At 37.3% G+C, this 20,415-nt stretch overlaps 1 protein-coding gene across 2 annotated transcripts; it reads left to right on the plus strand.

The window, feature by feature from the left end:
* The first annotated feature begins 1,866 nt into the window (after nt 1–1,866).
* Nucleotides 1,867–19,991, plus strand: LOC129624570 (olfactory receptor 7A10-like). Of its 2 annotated transcripts, none has more exons than XM_055542648.1 (3): nt 1,867–1,943; nt 2,144–2,198; nt 18,865–19,991. In XM_055542648.1, the coding sequence occupies exons 2-3, from the start codon at nt 2,170–2,172 to the stop codon at nt 19,883–19,885; spliced, it is 1,050 nt and encodes a 349-aa protein (XP_055398623.1). In that variant the 5' UTR covers nt 1,867–1,943; nt 2,144–2,169; the 3' UTR covers nt 19,886–19,991. The 2 variants fall into 2 exon arrangements, with proteins under 2 accessions (XP_055398623.1, XP_055398633.1); XM_055542658.1 differs by having other exon boundaries at nt 18,868–19,991.
* Nucleotides 19,992–20,415: the final 424 nt, after the last annotated feature.

The raw sequence follows: 20,415 nt of genomic DNA on the forward strand, positions 1-20,415 counted from the left end.
TGCAAAAGAGTCAGACATGACTTAGTGACTGAACATGTACACATCATGTCAGTTGCAAACAGTAACAGTTTATCCTTTCCAGTTGGATTATTTTCATATCTCTTTCTTATTTGATTGCTCTGCCTAGGACTTCTAATACTATGTTGAATAAAATTGTCAAAAGTGGATATCTTTGCCTTCTTCCTGATTTTAGGAGAAATATTGTTAATTTTTCACCAGTGAGCATAATATTGGCTATTGTTTTGTCATAAATGGCCTTTTTTATGTTGAGGCATTTTCCTTTATACCCACTTTGTTGAGAGTTTCTATTATAAATACATATTGAATTTTGTCAAAAGGTTTTTTTTCTTTTGTATCTATTTAAATGATACTACAAATTTTATTCTTCATATGTCAATTAGAAGTACCACACTGATCAGTCTATTGGTATTAAACCATCCTTGCATCCCTGTGGTAAATCTCAATTGTTCTTGGTGTGTGACTCTTTTAACATATTGCTGAATTTGGTTTGTTAATATTTTGTTCAGCATTTTTGCATCTATATTCATTGGTGGAATCAACCTGTCATTATCTTTGTTGTGGTATTCCTGGCTTGTTGGACAATGAAGTTATAACAGCCTCTGGAATGAGTGAATACAGTATTCATTCAAAATAACATGCAAACATGAATTTTCATTCAGAATAGCTAAAACTACCTACACCTGAGTTGCATAGGCCCACAGCCTGGCTACTCAGAGTGGTCCACAGTCTGAATATTTGGGCCCTCCAGGACCTGATGAATCAGAATCTGTATTACAACAACAACCATAGGTGATACTTATACACACTGAAGTTGGGGAAATGATGGTCTAGAAGAGGTTTTTCTCACCTTCTCATGATGACAGTTGAAACGGGATAATTATTTGTATTGAGAATTGCAGGTGTTTAGCAGCATTCCTTCAGACATTGACAAATATTCCCAGGGGCAAAATGATCTCGGGCTGATCAGTCTACAGTTTGATAGCTGGATGCATCCTGGCAGAATTCTGATTAAGGTCCTTTCTATACTCAGTTTGAACCTTTAGGCATATCGTTAAATTCCTTTAAACATATTTCCACCATGTGGAATGGTGCTCCTAGTACTACTACCTCATAATATAAAGTTTTCTAAAAGGTAATTTGGACAATGCCTAAGAGATGCCAACCTCAGGTGAATAGTGTTGAAATATCTACACATAACATCTACAATTAACAAAATATATTATAGTGAGGGGCTAAGTATCAGCTCTTAGCCTGTGATGAAATTTGAAATCCCTAATTCTTGGACAAGTGTTTTAAGAAGCCAGAGATTGTGGTGCCCCAAATTGCATTTCAGTTCTCCCCTTTGCTGAATAGATGAATAACAATTTTCTGAGGACAACAAGGCTGTGTGCTGACTATAAAGCAACCTTTTAGGGATCAAATGTACCTTGTCCTGACAAGCTCCTTCATGTCAGACTTTGGATAAAATATTAATTCAGGCTTGGGATAATGTGATTGAGGTTAGATCTCTAAAAATCAGGAAAGATTGAGGACAAGTGTAATAAAAGACTGAATTTACTTGACTTCTAGACTGATCTCTAGGGAACAGAGAGCCATTAGGAGAAATTGCCTTTCTGTTTATTCCAGAGGCCCAGAGAGAAATCATGTACTTAGCGATTGGAATAATGGGAAGGAAATGTGCCTAATGAGCAGGCATAGAGAGCTATTAATATCTTCTCTGCTGCAGTCCCTTAGTATTTGTATCCCTAAGTTGGACAGGACATGACAGGTGCTTTGGAGTCATAAGTCTGGATCAGGAGCCAATGTTTTACCACTACTCTCTGCTGTCTTGTCTGGTTACAGAGCTTCAGTTATTACCATCAACAATTCAAAGAGTAATTCAGATTTCAACCAGAGAACTCCCTCTCTGAGACCCCATCTAGGTAAGTCTGAGAACCCAGCAGATGCTCCAGGAAAGATTCAGAGAAAATGGAACCTGAGAACTTTTATCTTAAATCACCTGAGAACCTAATCAGTCTAGCCCAGAAATGCGAGCTCACTGTGTTTGTATTTTTGATTAACTAGTGAAGTATAATTGATTTATTTACTATGTTAATATGGATGTGTCTGTTTGAATCTGCAGTGCATGCTGACAAGGAAGTGATAGGAATGGAGGTTCGGTATGATGACATTGTAAAGTAAGTGAAATAAAAATATGGTTCCAGTAAAATTAAAACATACATGAGATTTGCTCTTCAGAGGAGTAGGAAAGTATAGTATTACATGTGGAGAACTATGCAGCAAATAAAAAGTATTTTTCAAATTTCTAAGTTGCAGTATATTTGAGCATGTTCTACATTTGTTAAGAAAGTCCAGGTCAAAGGAGGTCGACATTACCTTCCAACAGCAGTTTTGTTGTTTGGTTGCTAAGTCATGTCCAGCTCTTTGTGACCCATTAACTACAGCATGCCAGGCTTCCCTGTTCTTCACTATCTCCCAGAGTTTGCTCGAACTCAAGCCCACTCAGTTGGTGAGGCTATATAACTGTCTCATCCTCTGTCGCCCCTTCTCCTCCTGCCCTCAATCTTTCCCAGGACCTGGGTCTTCCCAGGTGGATCAGACAGTAAAGAATCTGCCTGTAATGCAGAAGACTTGGGTTCGATCCCTGGGTCAGGAAGATCCCTGGAGAAGGAAGTGTCAACCTACTCCAGTATTCTTGTCTGGAGAATTCCATGGACAGAGAAGCTTGGGGGGCTACAGTCCATGGTGGCAAAGAGTCAGACATGACTGAGCAAGTGGCAGATTTACATTCTCTATTGCAAATTGATTGTGAAAATTATTAACACAGTTTATGTATAAGGGTCTAAGTGATTCAGTGGTAAAGAGTCTGCCTGACAATGCAGGAGATTCAGGAGACTCAGTTTTGATCCCTGGCTTGGGAAGATCCTCTGGAGGAGGAAATAGCAAACCATTACACTATTCTTGCCTGGAAAATCTCATAGACTAAAGGATCCTGGAGAGTTATAGTCCATAAGGTGGCAAAAAGTCAGACACAACTGAGCACCCACCCTTGCAAGTTTTTTAATATTTTTTTCATGTTTTCAGAAAAAATTGATTTTTTCCCACTAAGTTTATTGTTTGACATAAATTATTTTAAATATAAATTTAGATATATGTGGGGAGTGTGTGAAAATGTACACATTTTGTATGATCAGTTCTATTAGTTAATCATGTCACACCCTTACATATAATTACATTTTATATGAAGAAAAATTTTCTGCATCCCTGATAATAATAGCAGACTTTTATATGCGTTGTGTTCTTATTTCACATCTGTACTTCCTTAATGGTAGCTTTTTTGCTTTCTGAAGTTAGATTTGTTTTTAAGAATAATAATCATCTTCTCCCCTCTTGTGGAAGACATTTTGGCATTCACTGGCTACTGACTTTTTTCATAAGCATATTGGAATCTGTTTATGTTTTTATTGATAGAAAGTTTAACTTAATATAGTTTCTGTTTTCTAATTTTCAAAAAATATATCTTTATATTTCTTATATAATCTTTAATTAAGAGAACCATGTGGATGTGATTAAGTTTTTACTTTCATAATCAGTCTTAGATTTTTGTTAAATGTCATTTAATACAATTGTTTGAATCCACTAGTTTTCACATGGTTTTATTTTCCTTACCATATTTTTTATTTTGTGAATTCTCATTTCTTTAATTATTTTCTATATAAATGCACATATTTTGTAAAGACAAAAGTGAACAAAATATGAAGTCTCTGTTCCTTTGGACCTTAAATCATAATGGGAAAGGCCTATTACATAATATAAATGCATGGATATGATATACTGTCCTCAGAGATAAATCATGTTAAAAAACAAACTTTATAGCCTATGTAGTATTTTATGGAGTATGTTGTGGATAAGCCTCTGCATATTAAGCCTAGGAACAGAACCAGGTCTAGAGCATGCCCATCGGGTGTGTCAAAAATGACCAAAGCCAAAGCTAAATAAAAACACAGAAAGGAATACCACAAAGAAAAATGAAAGAAGGGCCAGCACATCCACAGCTGCATGATTTAAAAAAAAAAAAGTGCTGTCAAATAAACAAAGATAAGTATAAAATCTTAGTAAGACCAAGTTCATGAAGTGGATTCCATGGTGAAGCAAGTGCAGTGATAAAGGTCCAGTCAGTCTTTGGTCCCTCAAGACTGAGGTGATGTCAGCACCCACATTGTTGCCTCTTCTATCTGCAACCTGGCTCCTCTGTTGGGCTCTTCATTTATGTTGCTTTCCCCTCATTATTAGAACAACTCTTCTTAAACGTTTCTTGCCTTTAATGCATTGGGTTCTAGATGTTTTTGACTATGTATCAAATCCATGCCTTCATTTTGTGATCTTGCATGCTTGCTCACAAAAACTTTAATGGCAAAACCAATACAATATTGTAAAGTAATTAACCTCCAACTAAAATAAATAAATTTATATTTAAAAAAATTTTTTCTAAAAATGAACACATACACGCATATTCACACAGAACAGGACAAAGAGAACTATGAAGCAATTTTACAGAGATTATGAATGATAGTCCTCAAGTATTTGACTGTATGTTATTTAGTCTGCAACACTAATGGGTCTCAATCTTAGAATATGGGAAACATTTTTCTGGCATATCCTACCCTCTTACATTAGTTCATTTGGCTCTCTGAATTTGTGGGTTCCACATCTATGGATTCACCTGACAATAGATTAGAAATACTCCAGGAAATCCCAGAGAGTTGAAAAAAAAAATATATGAATTTAAAACTCACCAATGTTCTTAATTATATGTACCACACTTTCTTCATCCATTCTTCTGTTGATGGACATTTAGATGACTTCCATGACTTGACTATTTTAGATAATGCTACAATAAAAATTGGGGTGTGTGTGTTTTTTGAATTATGGCTTTCTCTGGATATATCCCCATTAGTGGGATTGCTGGGTATTGCATGCGTGCATATTCAGTTGTTTCAGTCTTGTCCAACTCTTTGTGAATCTATGGACTGTAGCCTGTAAGTCTCCTCTGTCCATGGGATTCTCCAGGCAAGAATACTTGAGTGGGTTGCCATGCGCTCCTCCAGGGGATCTTCCCAACCCAGGAATCCAATGAGCGTCTCATTCATCTCCTGCATTGCAGGAAGATTATTTACTGCTATGCCACTGAGGAAGTCCCTTGCTGGGTCATATGGTAGTTCTATTTTTTATTTTTTAAGGAGCTTCCTTACTGTTCTCATAGTGGCTGTACCAACTTAAATTCCCACCAACAGTGCAAGAAGTTTCCCTTTTCTTCACATCCTCTCCAGCATTTATTGTTTGTAGATTTTTTGATGATGTTCATTCTGACGGGTGTGAAGTGATAACTTATTAGTTTTGAGTGCTCTGTGGTGACAGAAATGGGAAGGAAATCCAAAAATAGAAAAATACATATGTATAAATACAATTGATTCACTTTGAAGTACATTAGAAACTAACACAACATTGTAAGGCAAATATACTCCAATAAAAATTAATTAAAAATAAAAATCTCAAAATGCAACTAAATAAACTATAGACTCTATTCTGTACATTACATCCCAATGACAATTTATATAACTGGAAGTTTGGATATTTTTACTTCTTTTACCCATTTTACTCATCTTTCTCTGGCAACCACCAATTTTTGTCTATTCTATGAGCTCATTTTTTGTTAAGGTTAGGGTTTTTTGTTGTTATTTTAGAAACTGTCATGGTCTGTGTGCAGGTTGGAAAAGAATTTCCAGACATGAGACAGAATGAGCGGAGAATAAAGTTTATTAGAGTGGGAGATGCTGTTAGAACAGTGGGCCAGCTCAAGGGAGAGCTGATGTTGAACAGAGGTACTTAGTCCATTTTTATACCAAGGGTACAATGAGCAGGATAGGGGTCTTATGGGTCATTTGCTGCTTGGATGAGGTGGGGGAAGAGTAAGGCAAATGCCTTCTCCCTATGGGTAGGAGGGGAGACAGATTATACTGCTCAGGAGGACCTGAAAGTCTTTAATAGTTACAACATGGGGGAGGGAGGGACAATAAGAATCTGTTTTTTCCTGTTCCTGCATTCCAAGGCCCTCCTTGTGTTTCTTTCTTATTTTTTTTATTTTTAAAAGTTTATTTTTATTGAAGGATATTTGATTTATAATGTTAATTTCTGCTGTACAGCAAAGTGATTCACTTATACATGTGTATATATATATTCTTTTTCATATATTTTTAAATTTTGGTTTATTAAGAAGAGATAGAATTTTTAATGTGTCATTCTGGATGTTTTGTTTATTATTTTTTCTTTTTTCTTTACAATATTGTATTGGTTTTGCCATACATCAACATGCATCTGCCACGGGTGTACACGTGTCCCCCATCCTGAAACCCCCTCCCACCTCCCTCCCCATACCATCCCTCTGGGTCATCCCAGTGCACCAGCCCCAAGCTTCCTGTATCCTGCGTCCAACCTGGACTGGCGATTCATTTCATATATGATATTATACATGTTTTAATGCCATTCTCCCAAATCATCCGCCCCTCCCTCTCCCAAAGAGTCCAAAAGACTGTTCTATATATCTGTGTCTCTTTTGCTATCTCGCATACAGGGTTGTCGTTACCATCTTTCTAAATTCCATATATATGCGCTAGTATACTGTATTGGTGTTTTACTTTCTGGCTTACCTCACTCTGTATAATAGGCTCCAGTTTCATCCACCTCATTAGAACTGATTCAAATGTATTCTTTTTAATGGCTGAGTAATACTCCATTGTCTATATGTACCATAGCTTTCTTATCCATTCATCTGCTGATGGACATCTAGGTTGCTTCCATGTCCTGGCTATTATAAACAGTGCTGCGATGAACATTGGGGTACACGTGTCTCTTTCAATTCTGGTTTTTTTTCTGTTCTTTTGTCCTTGGGACACCACAGAATCCACACATGAGATTATATAGTATTAGTATTTTTCTTAGTCCATTTAACATAAAACAGTCAAGGTCCATCCATGGTATCACAAATAGCAATATTTAATTACTTTTTATGGCTAAATTAAAAAGACATAGCTTATTTTTTCATTTATTAATTGATAGGAATTGTATTGAATCTATATGTTTCTTTGGGTAGTATGGGTATCTCAACGATAGTAATTCTAGTGGGAGAAGGCGAGCGTGGGATGAATTGAGAGAATAGCATTGAAACATGTATATTACCATATGTGAAATAGATCATCAGTCCAAGTTTGGTGCATGAAAAAAGGCACTCAAAGCCAGTGCACTGGGACAACCTTGAGGGATGGGATGGGGAGGGAGGTGGGAGAGGGGTTCAGGATGGGGGACACATGTACACCTATGGCTGATTCATGTCAATGTATGGAAAAAACCACCACAATATTGTAAAGTAATTAGCCTCCAATTAAAGTAAATTAGTTAATTTTAGGGGGAGGAGCCAAGATGGTGGAGGAGTAGGACGGGGAGAACACTTTCTCCCCCACAAATTCATCAAAAGAGCATTTAAACATTGAGGAAATTCCACAAAACAACTTCTGAATGCTGGCAGAGGACATCAGGCACCCAGAAAAGCAACCCAACTCTTCGAAAGGAGGTAGGAAAAAATATAAAAGACAAAAAAAGAGACAAAAGAGGGAGGGATGGAGTTCCGTCCCAGGAAGGGAGTCTTAAAAAGAGAGAAGTTTCCAAACACCAGGAAACCTTCTCACTGCCGAATCTGTGCCGAGCTTTGGAAGCACAGAGGGCAACATAAAAGGGAGAAAAAAAATAAATAAACAATTAAAAATCGCAGATTGTGAGCCCTACGGTAACTCCCCCAGGGGAGAAGCAGCTCAGACGCCTGCACACGGCATTAGCAAGCGGGGGCTGGGCAGGGAAGCGCGGTGCGGGCTGTGTCCCTTAGAGTAGGAATCGGGCCCAAATGTCCTGAGCGCTATCTGAGTGAAATAATTTGGGCTAGCAAACCAGACTGTGGGATATCTACCACGCGAAAAGCCAGCCCTAACCTATGACACCTCCAGGCCCGCGCACAGAACAAAGGACTGAACAGAGATAGCCGGCTGCAGACCTTCCCCCTCTGGTGACAGGCAGCCAGAGCCGGAAGGGGGCAATCGCAGCCCCAGAGAGACACTATCTATAAAACTGTAAGCAGGCTTCTTTGCTAACTAAAACTTCTTGGGGTTCTGGACGGTCAACATCTGCCTGAGAAGGTGCGCCGGTTTTACACCCAGATAACCGAGTGGTGGGGAGGCGATAAGTCGCAGCATTGGTGCTCGCCAAACACCTCATCACCTGAGCTGCTCGGATCTGGGAAGAGCACAAAACGCAGGCCCAACCGAGTCTGCGCCTCTGAGAACTACCCGAGTGCCTGAACCTGAGCCGCTTGGACCTGGGAGCTCAGCCCAGGGCTGGCCTCTGATTGTTCTCGGTGGAACAACCTAGAGCCCGAGCAGTGTGGGCAGGGAGGCTACACGCGCTGTGAGCTGGGGCAGACCCAGTGTGGCTGAGGCACTGCGAGCGCACGCCAGTGTTATCTGTTTGCAGCATCCCTCCCTCCCTCCCCACAGCACGGCTGAACAAGTGAGCCTAAATAAAATTTAAAAAAAAAGTGTCCTCCACCGTCCCCTTTGTGTCAGGGTGGGAACCAGACACTGAAGAGACCAGCAAACAGAAGAAGCTATAACAGAGGGAAACGCCTTGGAAGCTACAGGCCATAGATCAAAACCCTGTGGTTACTACAGACTACATAGGAAGGGGCCTATAGATCTTGATAAATATAAGTCGGACCAAGGAACTAGCCAAAAATGAACTGAACCCACAATACTCACAACAAAACCAGAGAAAGACCTAGATATATTTTTACTATTTTTACGATCATCTTTCTTTCTTTTTATTTTTTAATTAAAAAAAATTTTAAGTCCTCTATTGTCCTTTAATTTTCACTTTTATAACTATTACTTTACAAAAAAAAAAAAAAAAAGACCCTATTTTTTTTTCTTCTTCAGCAAACTTCATATATATATTTTATAATTTTTTGACCGTGTTTTGTTTTTCTTTCTTTTTCTTATTTTCTTTAACATTGTATTTTTGAAATTCCAAACTCTACTCTAGATTTTTAATTTTAGCCTTTTGGTATATGTTATCAATTTTGTACCTATAGTTTTTTTCATAATTTCTGTGACTTTTTTTTTTTCCTCTGTTTCTTTCTCTTTTTCTTTTGTATAACATCGTATATCTGCAATTCCAAACTCTACTCAAGATTTTTAATTTATGCTTTTTGGTACTTGATATCAATTTTGTACCTGTATTTTCTTTATAATTTTTGCGACATTGTTTTTGTTGGTTTGTTTGTTTTCTCTCTCTATTTTTCTTCTTCTTTTTTTTAACATATTTTTGAAATTCCAAACTCTACTCTAGATTTTTAACTTTTGCTTTTTGGTATTAGTTATCAATTTTGTACCTGTAGTTTCTTTATAATTTTCACGACCTTGTTTGTTTTACTTTGTTCGTTTTTTCTCTCTTTCTTTTCCTTCTTCTTTTCTTTAACATCGTATTTTTGAAATTCCAAACCCTACTCTAGATTTTTAATTTTAGCCTTTTGGTATATGTTATCAATCTTGTACCTATAGTTTTTTTTTTTTTTTTTTATAATTTCTGTGACTTTTTTTTCTTTTTTTCCCCCTCTGTTTCTTTCTCTTCTTCTTTTATATAACATCATATATCTGTAATTCCAAACTCTACTCAAGATTTTTAATTTATGCTTTTTGGTATTTGATATCAAGTTTGTACCTGTATTTTCTTTATAATTTTTGCGATTTTGTTTTTGTTGGTTTGTTTGTTTTCTCTCTTTATTTTTCTTCTTCTTCTTTTTTTTAACATTGTATTTTTGAAATTCCAAACTCTACTCTAGATTTTTAATTTTTGATTTTTGGTATTAGTTATCAATTTTGTACCTGTAGTTTCTTTATAATTTTCGTGACCTTGTTTGTTTTTCTTTGTTCATTTTTTCCCTCTTTCTTTTCCTTCTTCTTTTCATTAACATTGCATTTTTGAAATTCCAAACTCTACTCTAGATTTTTAATTTTTGCTTTTATGTATTTGTTACCAATTTTGTACCTTTAAGAACCCAATCTTCAGGACCCATTTTTCACTAGGGAACGAGATTACTGGCTTGACTGCTGTCTCTCCCATTGGACTCTCTGTATTCTCCACCAGGTCGCCTGTATCTCCTCCCTAACCCCTCTCTACTCTACCCAACTCTGTGAATTTCTGTGTGTTCCAGACGGTGGAGAACACGTAGGGAACTGATTACTGGCTGGATCTGTCTCCCTCCTTTTCATTCCCCCCTTTTATCCTTCTGGCCACCTCTGTCTCCTTCCTCCTTCTTCTCTTCTCTGTATAACTCCGTGAACATCTCTGAGCGGTCCACTTGTGGAGTGCACATAAGGAAGTGACTACTGGCTAGCCCACTCCTCCACTATTGATTCCACCTCATCTCATTTGGGTCACCTCTAACTCGCTCCTCCCTCTTCTCTTCTCCATGTAACGCTGTGAACCTCTCTGAGTGACCCTCACAGTAGAGAAACTTTTCATCTTTAACGTAGATGTTTTATCAATGGTGCTGTATAGAAGGAGAAGTTTTGAAACTACTGTAAAAATAAGACCGATAACTGGAAGTAGGAGGCTTAAGTCCAAACCCTGACTCCAGGGAACTCCTGACTCCAAGGAACGTTAATTGACAGGAGCTCATCAAACGCCTCCATACCGACACTGAAACCAAGCACCACACAAGGGCCAACAAGTCCCAGGGCAAGACATACCAAGCAAATTCTCCAGAAACAAAGGAACACAGCCCTGAGCTTCAAGAAACAGACTGCCCAAAGTCACCTCAAAACCATAGACACCTCATAACTCATTACTAGACATTTCATTACACTCCAGAGAGAAGAAATACAGCTCCATCCACCAGAACATCGACACAAGCTTCCCTAACCAGGAAACCGTGACAAGCCACCTGTACAAACCCACACACAGCGAAGAAACGCCACAATAAAGAGAACTCCACAAACTGCCAGAATACAGAAAGGACACCCCAAACTCAGCAATTTAAACAAGATGAAGAGACAGAGGAATAGCCAGCAGATAAAGGAACAGGATAAATGCCCACCAAACCAAACAAAAGAGGAAGAGATAGGGAATCTACCTGATAAAGAATTCCAAATAATGATAGTGAAATTAATCCAATATCTTGAAATCAAAATGGAATCACAGATAAATAGCCTGGAGGCAAGGATTGATAAGATGCAAGAAAGGTTTAACAAGGACTTAAAAGAAATAAAAAAGAGTCAATATTTAATGAATAATGCAATAAGTGAAATTAAAAACACTCTGGAGGCAACAAATAGTAGAATAACAGAGGCAGAAGATAGGATTAGTGAATTAGAAGATAGAATGGTAGAAATAAATGAATCAGAGAGGATAAAAGAAAAACGAATTAAAAGAAATGAGGACAATCTCAGAGACCTCCAGGACAATATTAAACGCTACAACATTCGAATCATAGGGGTCCCAGAAGAAGAAGACAAAAAGAAAGACCATGAGAAAATACTTGAGGAGATAATAGTTGAAAACTTCCCTAAAATGGGGAAGGAAATAATCACCCAAGTCCAAGAAACCCAGAGAGTCCCAAACAGGATAAACCCAAGGCGAAACACCCCAAGACACATATTAATCAAATTAACAAAGATCAAACACAAAGAACAAATATTAAAAGCAGCAAGGGAAAAACAACAAATAACACACAAGGGAATACCCATAAGGATAACAGCTGATCTTTCAATAGAAACTCTTCAAGCCAGGAGGGAATGGCAAGACATACTTACAATGATGAAAGAAAATAACCTACAGCCCATATTATTGTACCCGGCAAGGATCTCATTCAAGTATGAAGGAGAAATCAAAAGCTTTTCAGACAAGCAAAAGCTGAGAGAATTCTGCACCACCAAACCAGCTCTCCAACAAATACTAAAGGATATTCTCTAGACAGGAAACACAAAAACGGTGTATAAATTCGAACCCAAAACAATAAAGTAAATGGCAATGGGATCATATTTATCAGTAATTACCTTAAACGTAAATGGGTTGAATGCCCCAACCAACAGACAAAGACTGGCTGAATGGATACAAAAACAAGACCCCTACACATGTTGTCTACAAGAGACCCACCTCAAAACAGGGGACACATACAGACTGAAACTGAAGGGCTGGAAAAAGATTTTCCATGCGAATAGGGACCAAAAGAAAGCAGGAGTAGCAATACTCATATCAGATAAAATAGACTTTAAAACAAAGTCTGTGAAAAGAGAAAGATGGTCACTACATAATGATCAAAGGATCAATCCAAGAAGAAGATATAACAATTATAAATATATATGCACCCAACACGGGAGTACTGCAGTATGTAAGACAAATGCTAACAAGTAGGAAAGGAGAAATTAACAATAACACAATAATAGTGGGAGACTTTAATACCCCACTCACACCTATGGATAGATCAACTAAACAGAAAATTAACAAGGAAACACAAACTTTAAACTATACAATAGACCAGTTAGACCTAATTGATATCTATAGGACATTTCATCCCAAAACATTGAATTTCACCTTTTTCTCAAGTGCACATGGAACCTTCTCCAGGATAGATCACATCCTGGGCCATAAAGCTAGCCTTGGTAAATTCAAAAACATTGAAATCATTCCAAGCATCTTTTCTGACCACAATGCAGTAAGATTAGATCTCAATTACAGGAGAAAAACTATTAAAAATTCCAACATATGGAGGCGGAACAACACGCTGCTGAATAACCAACAAATCACAGAAGAAATCAAAAAAGAAATCAAAATTTGCATAGAAACGAATGAAAATGAAAACACAACAACCCAAAACCTGTGGGACACGGTAAAAGTAGTCCTAAGGGGAAAGTTCATAGCAATACAGGCACACCTCAAGAAACAAGAAAAAAGTCAAATAAATAACCTAACTCGACACCTAAAGCAACTAGAAAAGGGAGAAATGAAGAACCCCAGGGTTAGTAGAAGGAAAGAAATCTTAAAACTTACAACAGAAATAAATGCAAAAGAAACAAAAGAGATCATAGCAAAAATCAACAAAACCAAATGCTGGTTTTTTGAAAGGATAACTAAAATTGACAAACCATTAGCCACACTCATCAAGAAACAAAGGGAGAAAAATCAAATCAATACAATTAGAAATGAAAATGGAGAGATCACAACAGACAACACAGAAATACAAAGGATCATAAGAGAGTACTATCAACAATTATATGCCAATAAAATGGACAACGTGGAAGAAATGGACAAATTCTTAGAAAAGTACAACTTTCCAAAACTCGATCAGGAAGAAATAGAAAATCTTAACAGACCCATCACAAGCACGGAAATTGAAACTGTAATCAAAAATCTTCCAGCAAACAAAAGCCCAGGTCCAGACGGCTTCACAGCTGAATTCTACCAAAAATTTAGAGAAGAGCTAACACCTATCCTGCTCAAACTCTTCCAGAAAATTGCAGAGGATGGTAAACTTCCAAACTCATTCTATGAGGCCACCATCACCCTAATACCAAAACCCGACAAAGATCCCACAAAAAAAGAAAACTACAGGCCAATATCACTGATGAACATAGATGCAAAAATCCTTAACAAAATTCTAGCAATCACAATCCAAAAACACATTAAAAAGATCATACACCATGACCAAGTGGGCTTTATCCCAGGGATGCAAGGATTCTTCAATATCCGCAAATCAATCAATGTAATACACCACATTAACAAATTGAAAAATAAAAACCATATGATTATCTCAATAGATGCAGAGAAAGTCTTTGACAAAATTCAACATCCATTTATGATCAAAACTCTCCAGAAAGCAGGAATAGAAGGAACATACCTTAACATAATAAAAGCTATATAAGACAAACACACAGCAAACATTATCCTCAATGGTGAAAAATTGAAAGCATTTCTTCTAAAATCAGGAACAAGACAAGGGCGCCCACTTTCACCATTACTATTCAACATAGTTTTGGAAGTTTTGGCCACAGCAATCAGAGCAGAAAAAGAAATAAAAGGAATCCAAATTGGAAAAGAAGAAGTAAAACTCTCACTGTTTGCAGATGACATGATCCTCTACATAGAAAACCCTAAAGACTCCACCAGAAAATTACTGGAACTAATCAATGACTATAGTAAAGTTGCAGGATATAAAATCAACACACAGAAATCACTTGCATTCCTATACACTAATAATGAGAAAACAGAAAGAGAAATTAAGGAAACAATTCCATTCACCATTGCAACGGAAAGAATAAAATACTTAGGAATATATCTACTTAAAGAAACTAAAGACCTATATATAGAAAACTATAAAACACTGGAGAAAGAAATCAAAGAGGACACTAACAGATGGAGAAATATACCATGTTCATGGATTGGAAGAATCAATATAGTGAAAATGAGCATACTACCCAAAGCAATCTATAGATTCAATGCAATCCCTATCAAGCTACCAACAGCATTCTTCACAGAGCTAGAACAACTAATTTCACAATTTGTATGGAAATACAAAAACCTCAAATAGCCAAAGCGATCTTGAGAAAGAAGAATGGAACTGGAGGAATCAACCTACCTGACTTCAGGCTCTACTACAAAGCCACAGTTATCAAGACAGTATGGTACTGGCACAAAGACAGAAATATAGATCAATGGGACAAAATAGAAAGCCCATAGATAAGTCCATGCACATATGGACACCTTATCTTTGAAAAGGAGGCAAGAATATACAATGGATTAAAGACAATCTCTTTAACAAGTGGTGCTGGGAACTCTGGTCAACCACTTGTAAAAGAATGAAACTAGAACACTTTCTAACACCATGCACAAAAATAAACTCAAAATGGATTAAAGATCTCAACGTAAGACCAGAAACTAAAAACTCCTAGAGGAGAACATAGGCAAAACACTCTCTGACATACATCACAGCAGGATCCTCTATGACCCACCTCCCAGAATATTGGAAATAAAAGCAAAAATAAACAAATGGGACCTAATTAACCTTAAAAGCTTCTGCATATCAAAGGAAACTATTAGCAAGGTGAAAAGACAGCCTTCAGAATGGGAGAAGATAATAGCAAATGAAGCAACTGACAAACAACTAATCTCGAGAATATACAAGCAACTCCTACAGCTCAACTCCAGAAAAATAAATGACCCAATCAAAAAATGGGCCAAAGAACTAAATAGACATTTCTCCAAAGAAGACATACAGATGGCTCACAAACACATGAAAAGATGCTCAACATCACTCGTTATCAGAGAAATGCAAATCAAAACCACTATGAGGTACCATTTCACACCAGTCAGAATGGCTGCGATCCAAAAGTCTACAAGCAATAAATGCTGGAGAGGGTGTGGAGAAAAGGGAACTCTCTTACACTGTTGGTGGGAATGCAAACTAGTACAGTCACTATGGAGAACAGTGTGGAGATTCCTTAAAAAACTGGAAATAGACCTGCCTTATGATACAGCAATCCCACTGCTGGGCATACATACTGAGGAAACCAGAAGGGAAAGAGACACAAGTACCCCAGTGTTCATCGCAGCACTGTTTATAATAGCCATCAGCAGATGAATGGATAAGAAAGCAGTGGTACATATACACAATGGAGTATTACTCAGCCATTAAAAAGAATACCTTTGAATCAGTTCTAATGAGGTGGATGAAACTGGAGCCTATTTACAGAGTGAAGTAAGCCAGAAAGAAAAACACCAATACAGTATACTAACACATATATATGGAATTTAGAAAGATGGTAACAATAACCCTGTGTACGAGACAGCAAAAGAGACACTGATGTATAGAACAGTCTTATGGACTCTGTGAGAGAGGGAGAGGGTGGGAAGATTTGGGAGAATGGCATTGAAACATGTAAAATATCATGTATGAAACGAGTTGCCAGTCCAGGTTCGATGCACGATACTGGATGCTTGGGGCTGGTGCACTGGGACGACCCAGATGGAATGGGGAGGGAGGAGGGTGGAGGGTTCAGGATGGGGAACACATGTATACCTGTGGCGGATTCATTTTGATATTTGGCAAAACTAATACAATTATGTAAAGTTTAAAAAATAAAATAAAATTAGAAAAAAAGAAAAAAATAAAGTAAATTAGTTAATTTAAAACAATATTAATTCTCTCAGTTATGAGTAGGGCATATCTTTCCATATATTTGTGTCTTCTTCAATTTCTTTCACCAATGTCTTGTGCTTTTTGGTGCACAGGTCTTACACCTGCTTGATTATTCCTAGGTATATTATTCTTTTTGATGCAGTTAGAAAATGTGCTATTTCCTAATTACTATTTTTGATAGTTCATGATTAATGTAGAGAAATGCAACACATTTGCAACTGATATTCATAGCAGCATTGTTCACAAAAGCCAAGATATGGAAATGACCTAAAGTTCAATGGATGGATAAATGGATAAAGAGGTTATGGCGAATGTACACAATGAAATAACACTTAGCCATAATAGGTGACACACAGAGGAAATCCTCTGGCTTATGGCAGCATGAATGAAACATGGAGGCATTATACTAACTGAAAGATGTTAAACAAACGAAAAAAAAAATCAAATACTATATGATCTCACTTATATGTTAAACTTTAAATAAACAAAAACAACAGAAAACTCATAGAAAAATCAGACTTGTGTCTATCAGAAGCAGTATTGAGGCTTAAGAAAATAGAAAAAAAAGTTATCAAGAGACAAAAACTTCCAAGTATAAGTACTAGATGTAGATGCATGTAAAAAATGATAAGTATAGCTAATGTTGGGCTTCACTGATGGGTCAGTGGTAAAGAATCCACCTGCCAATGTTGGAGACGTGGGTTTGCTCCCTGGGCCAGTAAGATCCCCTGGAGGAGGAAATGGCAACCCACTCCAGTATTCTTGCCTGGTAAATCCCATGGACAAAGGAGTTTGGCGGGCTATTGTCCACGGGGTCACAAAAGAGTTGGACACAACTTAGCAACTAAACAACAACCTAACTAACATTGCTGTACAATATATAGGAAAATTGTTAAGAGAGTAAATATAAAAATTCTAAGCACTAGGAGGGGCTTACTTCATAGCTCATATGGTAAAGAATCTGCCTGCCAGTGCAGGAGACCCCGGTTCATTCCTGAGGTGAGAAATTTTTTAGTTTCTTTTTTATTTTATTTCTTAGTTTATTTTTATTGTATATATATGAGAAGATGGATGTTAGCTTAACCCACTGTGGTAATCATTTCAAAATATATGCAAATTAAACTTTCATGCTATATCCCTACACAGTGGTGTATATCAATTATTTTTTAAATGAAACTGGAAAATAAACAGCTGACTTTTGTCTTGCTCCTGTTCAAAGAGGAAAAGCTTTTCTTCACTGAATATAATGTTATCTCTGTGCTTGTGATACATGGCCTTTATTATGTTGAGCTCTGTTCCTGCTTTATGCAATTTGTTGAGAGTTTTTAATCATAAAGATATGTTGGATTTTGTCAAGAGGTTTTTCTGCATCTGTTGAAAAGATTATACAAGTTTTATCCTTCATTTTGTTAATGTATTATATCACACTGATTGATCACAGACATTGAACCATTCTTGCATGCCTGGAATAAGTTCACTTGATCAGAATACATGATCCTTTTCATGCATTATTTAGTTTTGCTAGTGTTTTGTTGAGAATGTTTGCACTGGGGATACTGGTCTTTAATTTGCTTGTAGAGTCCTTGTCTGATTTTGGTATAAGGGTAATGCTGCCTTTATAAAATGAGTTTGGAAGAGTCTCTTCCCCTTCTAGTTTTCAAATACTTTCTGAAGATTGATATTAATTCCTTTTTGAATGTGTGGTAGAATTCACCAGTGAAGGCATCTCATCCTAGACATCTGTTTATTGGGAGGTTATTTATTATTGATTCAACCTCCTTAGTAGTGATTTGCTTCTTCACATTTTCTGTTTTATAATGATTTAATCTTGGGAGGTTGTATTTTTCTAGACATTTTTCCATTTTTTCTAGATTATCCAACTTGACATATGATTGCTCACAAAAATCTCTCATCATCCTTTACATTTCTCTAGTATCAGTTGTAAAATCTCCTCTTTCATTTTTGAATTTATTTATGTGAGTTCTGGACATTCCTTCTGCCAGGCACACACTTCCACACACAGCCTTTCATTTCTCACCTCTTACATGAAGTCACTGCTCAAATGTCACCTTGTTTTCAGGTCTTGCCTAAATACCCATGACAAAGTGAATGCACTATTCACTGTCTCCTTTATAGCTGCTCTAGATTTCTGTATATCACTTGTTGCCATCTGTAAGTATTGTATAATGTTATTAATGGCTTACATATTTTTCTCCATCATTGAACTGTAGGCACTTTTGCTCTTCAGGACCTTTGAAGAGATTGCCTAGATAGTAACTATTAATGAACCATGGTCAGAGCTCAATTTACATTCCTGAAATCATGAACAATTTTTCAATAAAACTGTAGAATACATAACTTTTGGGGGGGAAAGTTGATTGGAACAAAAATTTCAAGTCACAGGTTGCACAGGGAAAACACTAAATCAGATCTGCACACAGAATATTAAAATTAGTTTCTTGATGGCCAAGTGTAAGGCCAATTTTAATTATATATTTCCTTCAAGTTTGTGTGAATATTTGTAATGTCATTTTCTTCTTTCCTAGTAGTTACTTCAAACACATGGAACCAGGCAATGATGCACAAATTTCAGAATTTATTCTCCTGGGATTCTCAGAAGAACCAGGGCTACAGCCCCTCATATTTGGACTTTTCCTCTCCATGTACCTGATCACAGTCTTTGGAAACCTGCTCATCATCCTGGCTATCAGCTCAGACTCCCACCTCCACACCCCCATGTACTTCTTCCTCTCCAATCTGTCCTTTGTAGACATCTGTTTCATCTCTACCACTGTCCCAAAGATGTTGTGGAACATCCAGACCCAGAGCAAAGTTATAACCTACGAAGGCTGTATCACACAAATGTATTTTTTCCTACTGTCTGCAGTGTTGGACATCTTCCTCCCACCAGTGATGGCCTATGACCGCTTTGTGGCCATCTGTCACCCACTGCACTACACAATCATCATGAATCCCTGGATCTGTGGACTACTGGTTCTGGTGTCTTGGATCATGTGTATTCTGAATTCCTTGTTACAAAGTTTAATGATGTTGCAGCTTTCCTTTTGCACTAATGTGGAAATCCCCCACTTTTTTTGTGACCTTAGTCAGATGACCCAACTTGCCTGTTCTGACAACTTTCTTAATTACATGGTGATTTATTTTACAACTGTCCTGCTAGGTAGTGGTGCCCTGACTGGTATCCTTTACTCTTACTCAAAGATTGTTTCCTCCATACGTAGAATCACATCAACTCAAGGGAAGTATAAAGCATTTTCCACCTGTGCATCTCACCTCTCAGTTGTCTCCTTATTTTTTTCTACAAGCCTAGGAGTGTACTTTAGCTCTGCTGCTACCCACAGCTCACACTCAAGTGCAACAGCCTCGATGATGTACACTGTGGTCACACCCATGCTGAATCCCTTCATCTACAGTCTGAGAAATAAAGACATAAAGGGGGCTCTGAAAAGACTCTTTGTGATGGTGAGTCCAAAAAGGCAAATAATTCTAGGTCTGGAGAAATGCCCATCATTGCAATGCTCAACGCCTCAGAATCAGTTGTTGTGATTCTTTAATCAGACTGTGGAAGTGAAAGTTGCTATTTTATTTATTTCCTGAATTTTTATTTTTTCAACTATCTGGTACAATGGAATTACCTCATTTATTAATAAAGATATACAATGGCTTTCTTCTCTTTTTTTTATTCCTGTTTCCTTACTTTTTTCTCAAATTTTGATATGAAAAAGTTGAAAATCCTATGTATTGCAAGGAACTGCCTTAATTTACTAAGAATCAGTTCAGTTCAATCCTTTGGGACCCCATGGACTGCAGCACACCGGGCTTCCCTGGCCATCACCAACTACCAGACTTTGCTCAAATTCATGTACATTGAGTCGGTGATGCCATCCAACCATCTCATTCTCTTTTGCCCCTTCTCCTCCTGCCTTCAATCTTTCCCAGTGCAGTCTTTTCCAATGAGTCAGTTCTTTGCATCAGCTGGTCAAAGAATTGGAGTTTCAGCTTCAGCATCAGTCTTTCCAATGAGTATTCAGGACTGATTTCCTTTAGGATTGACTGAGTTGATTTCCTAGCAGTCC

The sequence above is a fragment of the Bubalus kerabau genome, chromosome 1 (genome assembly GCF_029407905.1).
Source record: "Bubalus kerabau isolate K-KA32 ecotype Philippines breed swamp buffalo chromosome 1, PCC_UOA_SB_1v2, whole genome shotgun sequence".
Classification (NCBI taxonomy): Eukaryota; Metazoa; Chordata; class Mammalia; order Artiodactyla; family Bovidae; genus Bubalus; species Bubalus kerabau.

Excerpts from the sequence above, each read along its gene's own strand:
- LOC129624570 (XM_055542648.1), top strand. The coding sequence starts at position 2,170 with ATGGAGGTTCGGTATGATGACATTGTAAA. Across the intron at positions 2,199-18,864 it reads CGGTATGATGACATTGTAAA|TAGTTACTTCAAACACATGG; the intron begins GTAAGTGAAATA and ends CTTCTTTCCTAG.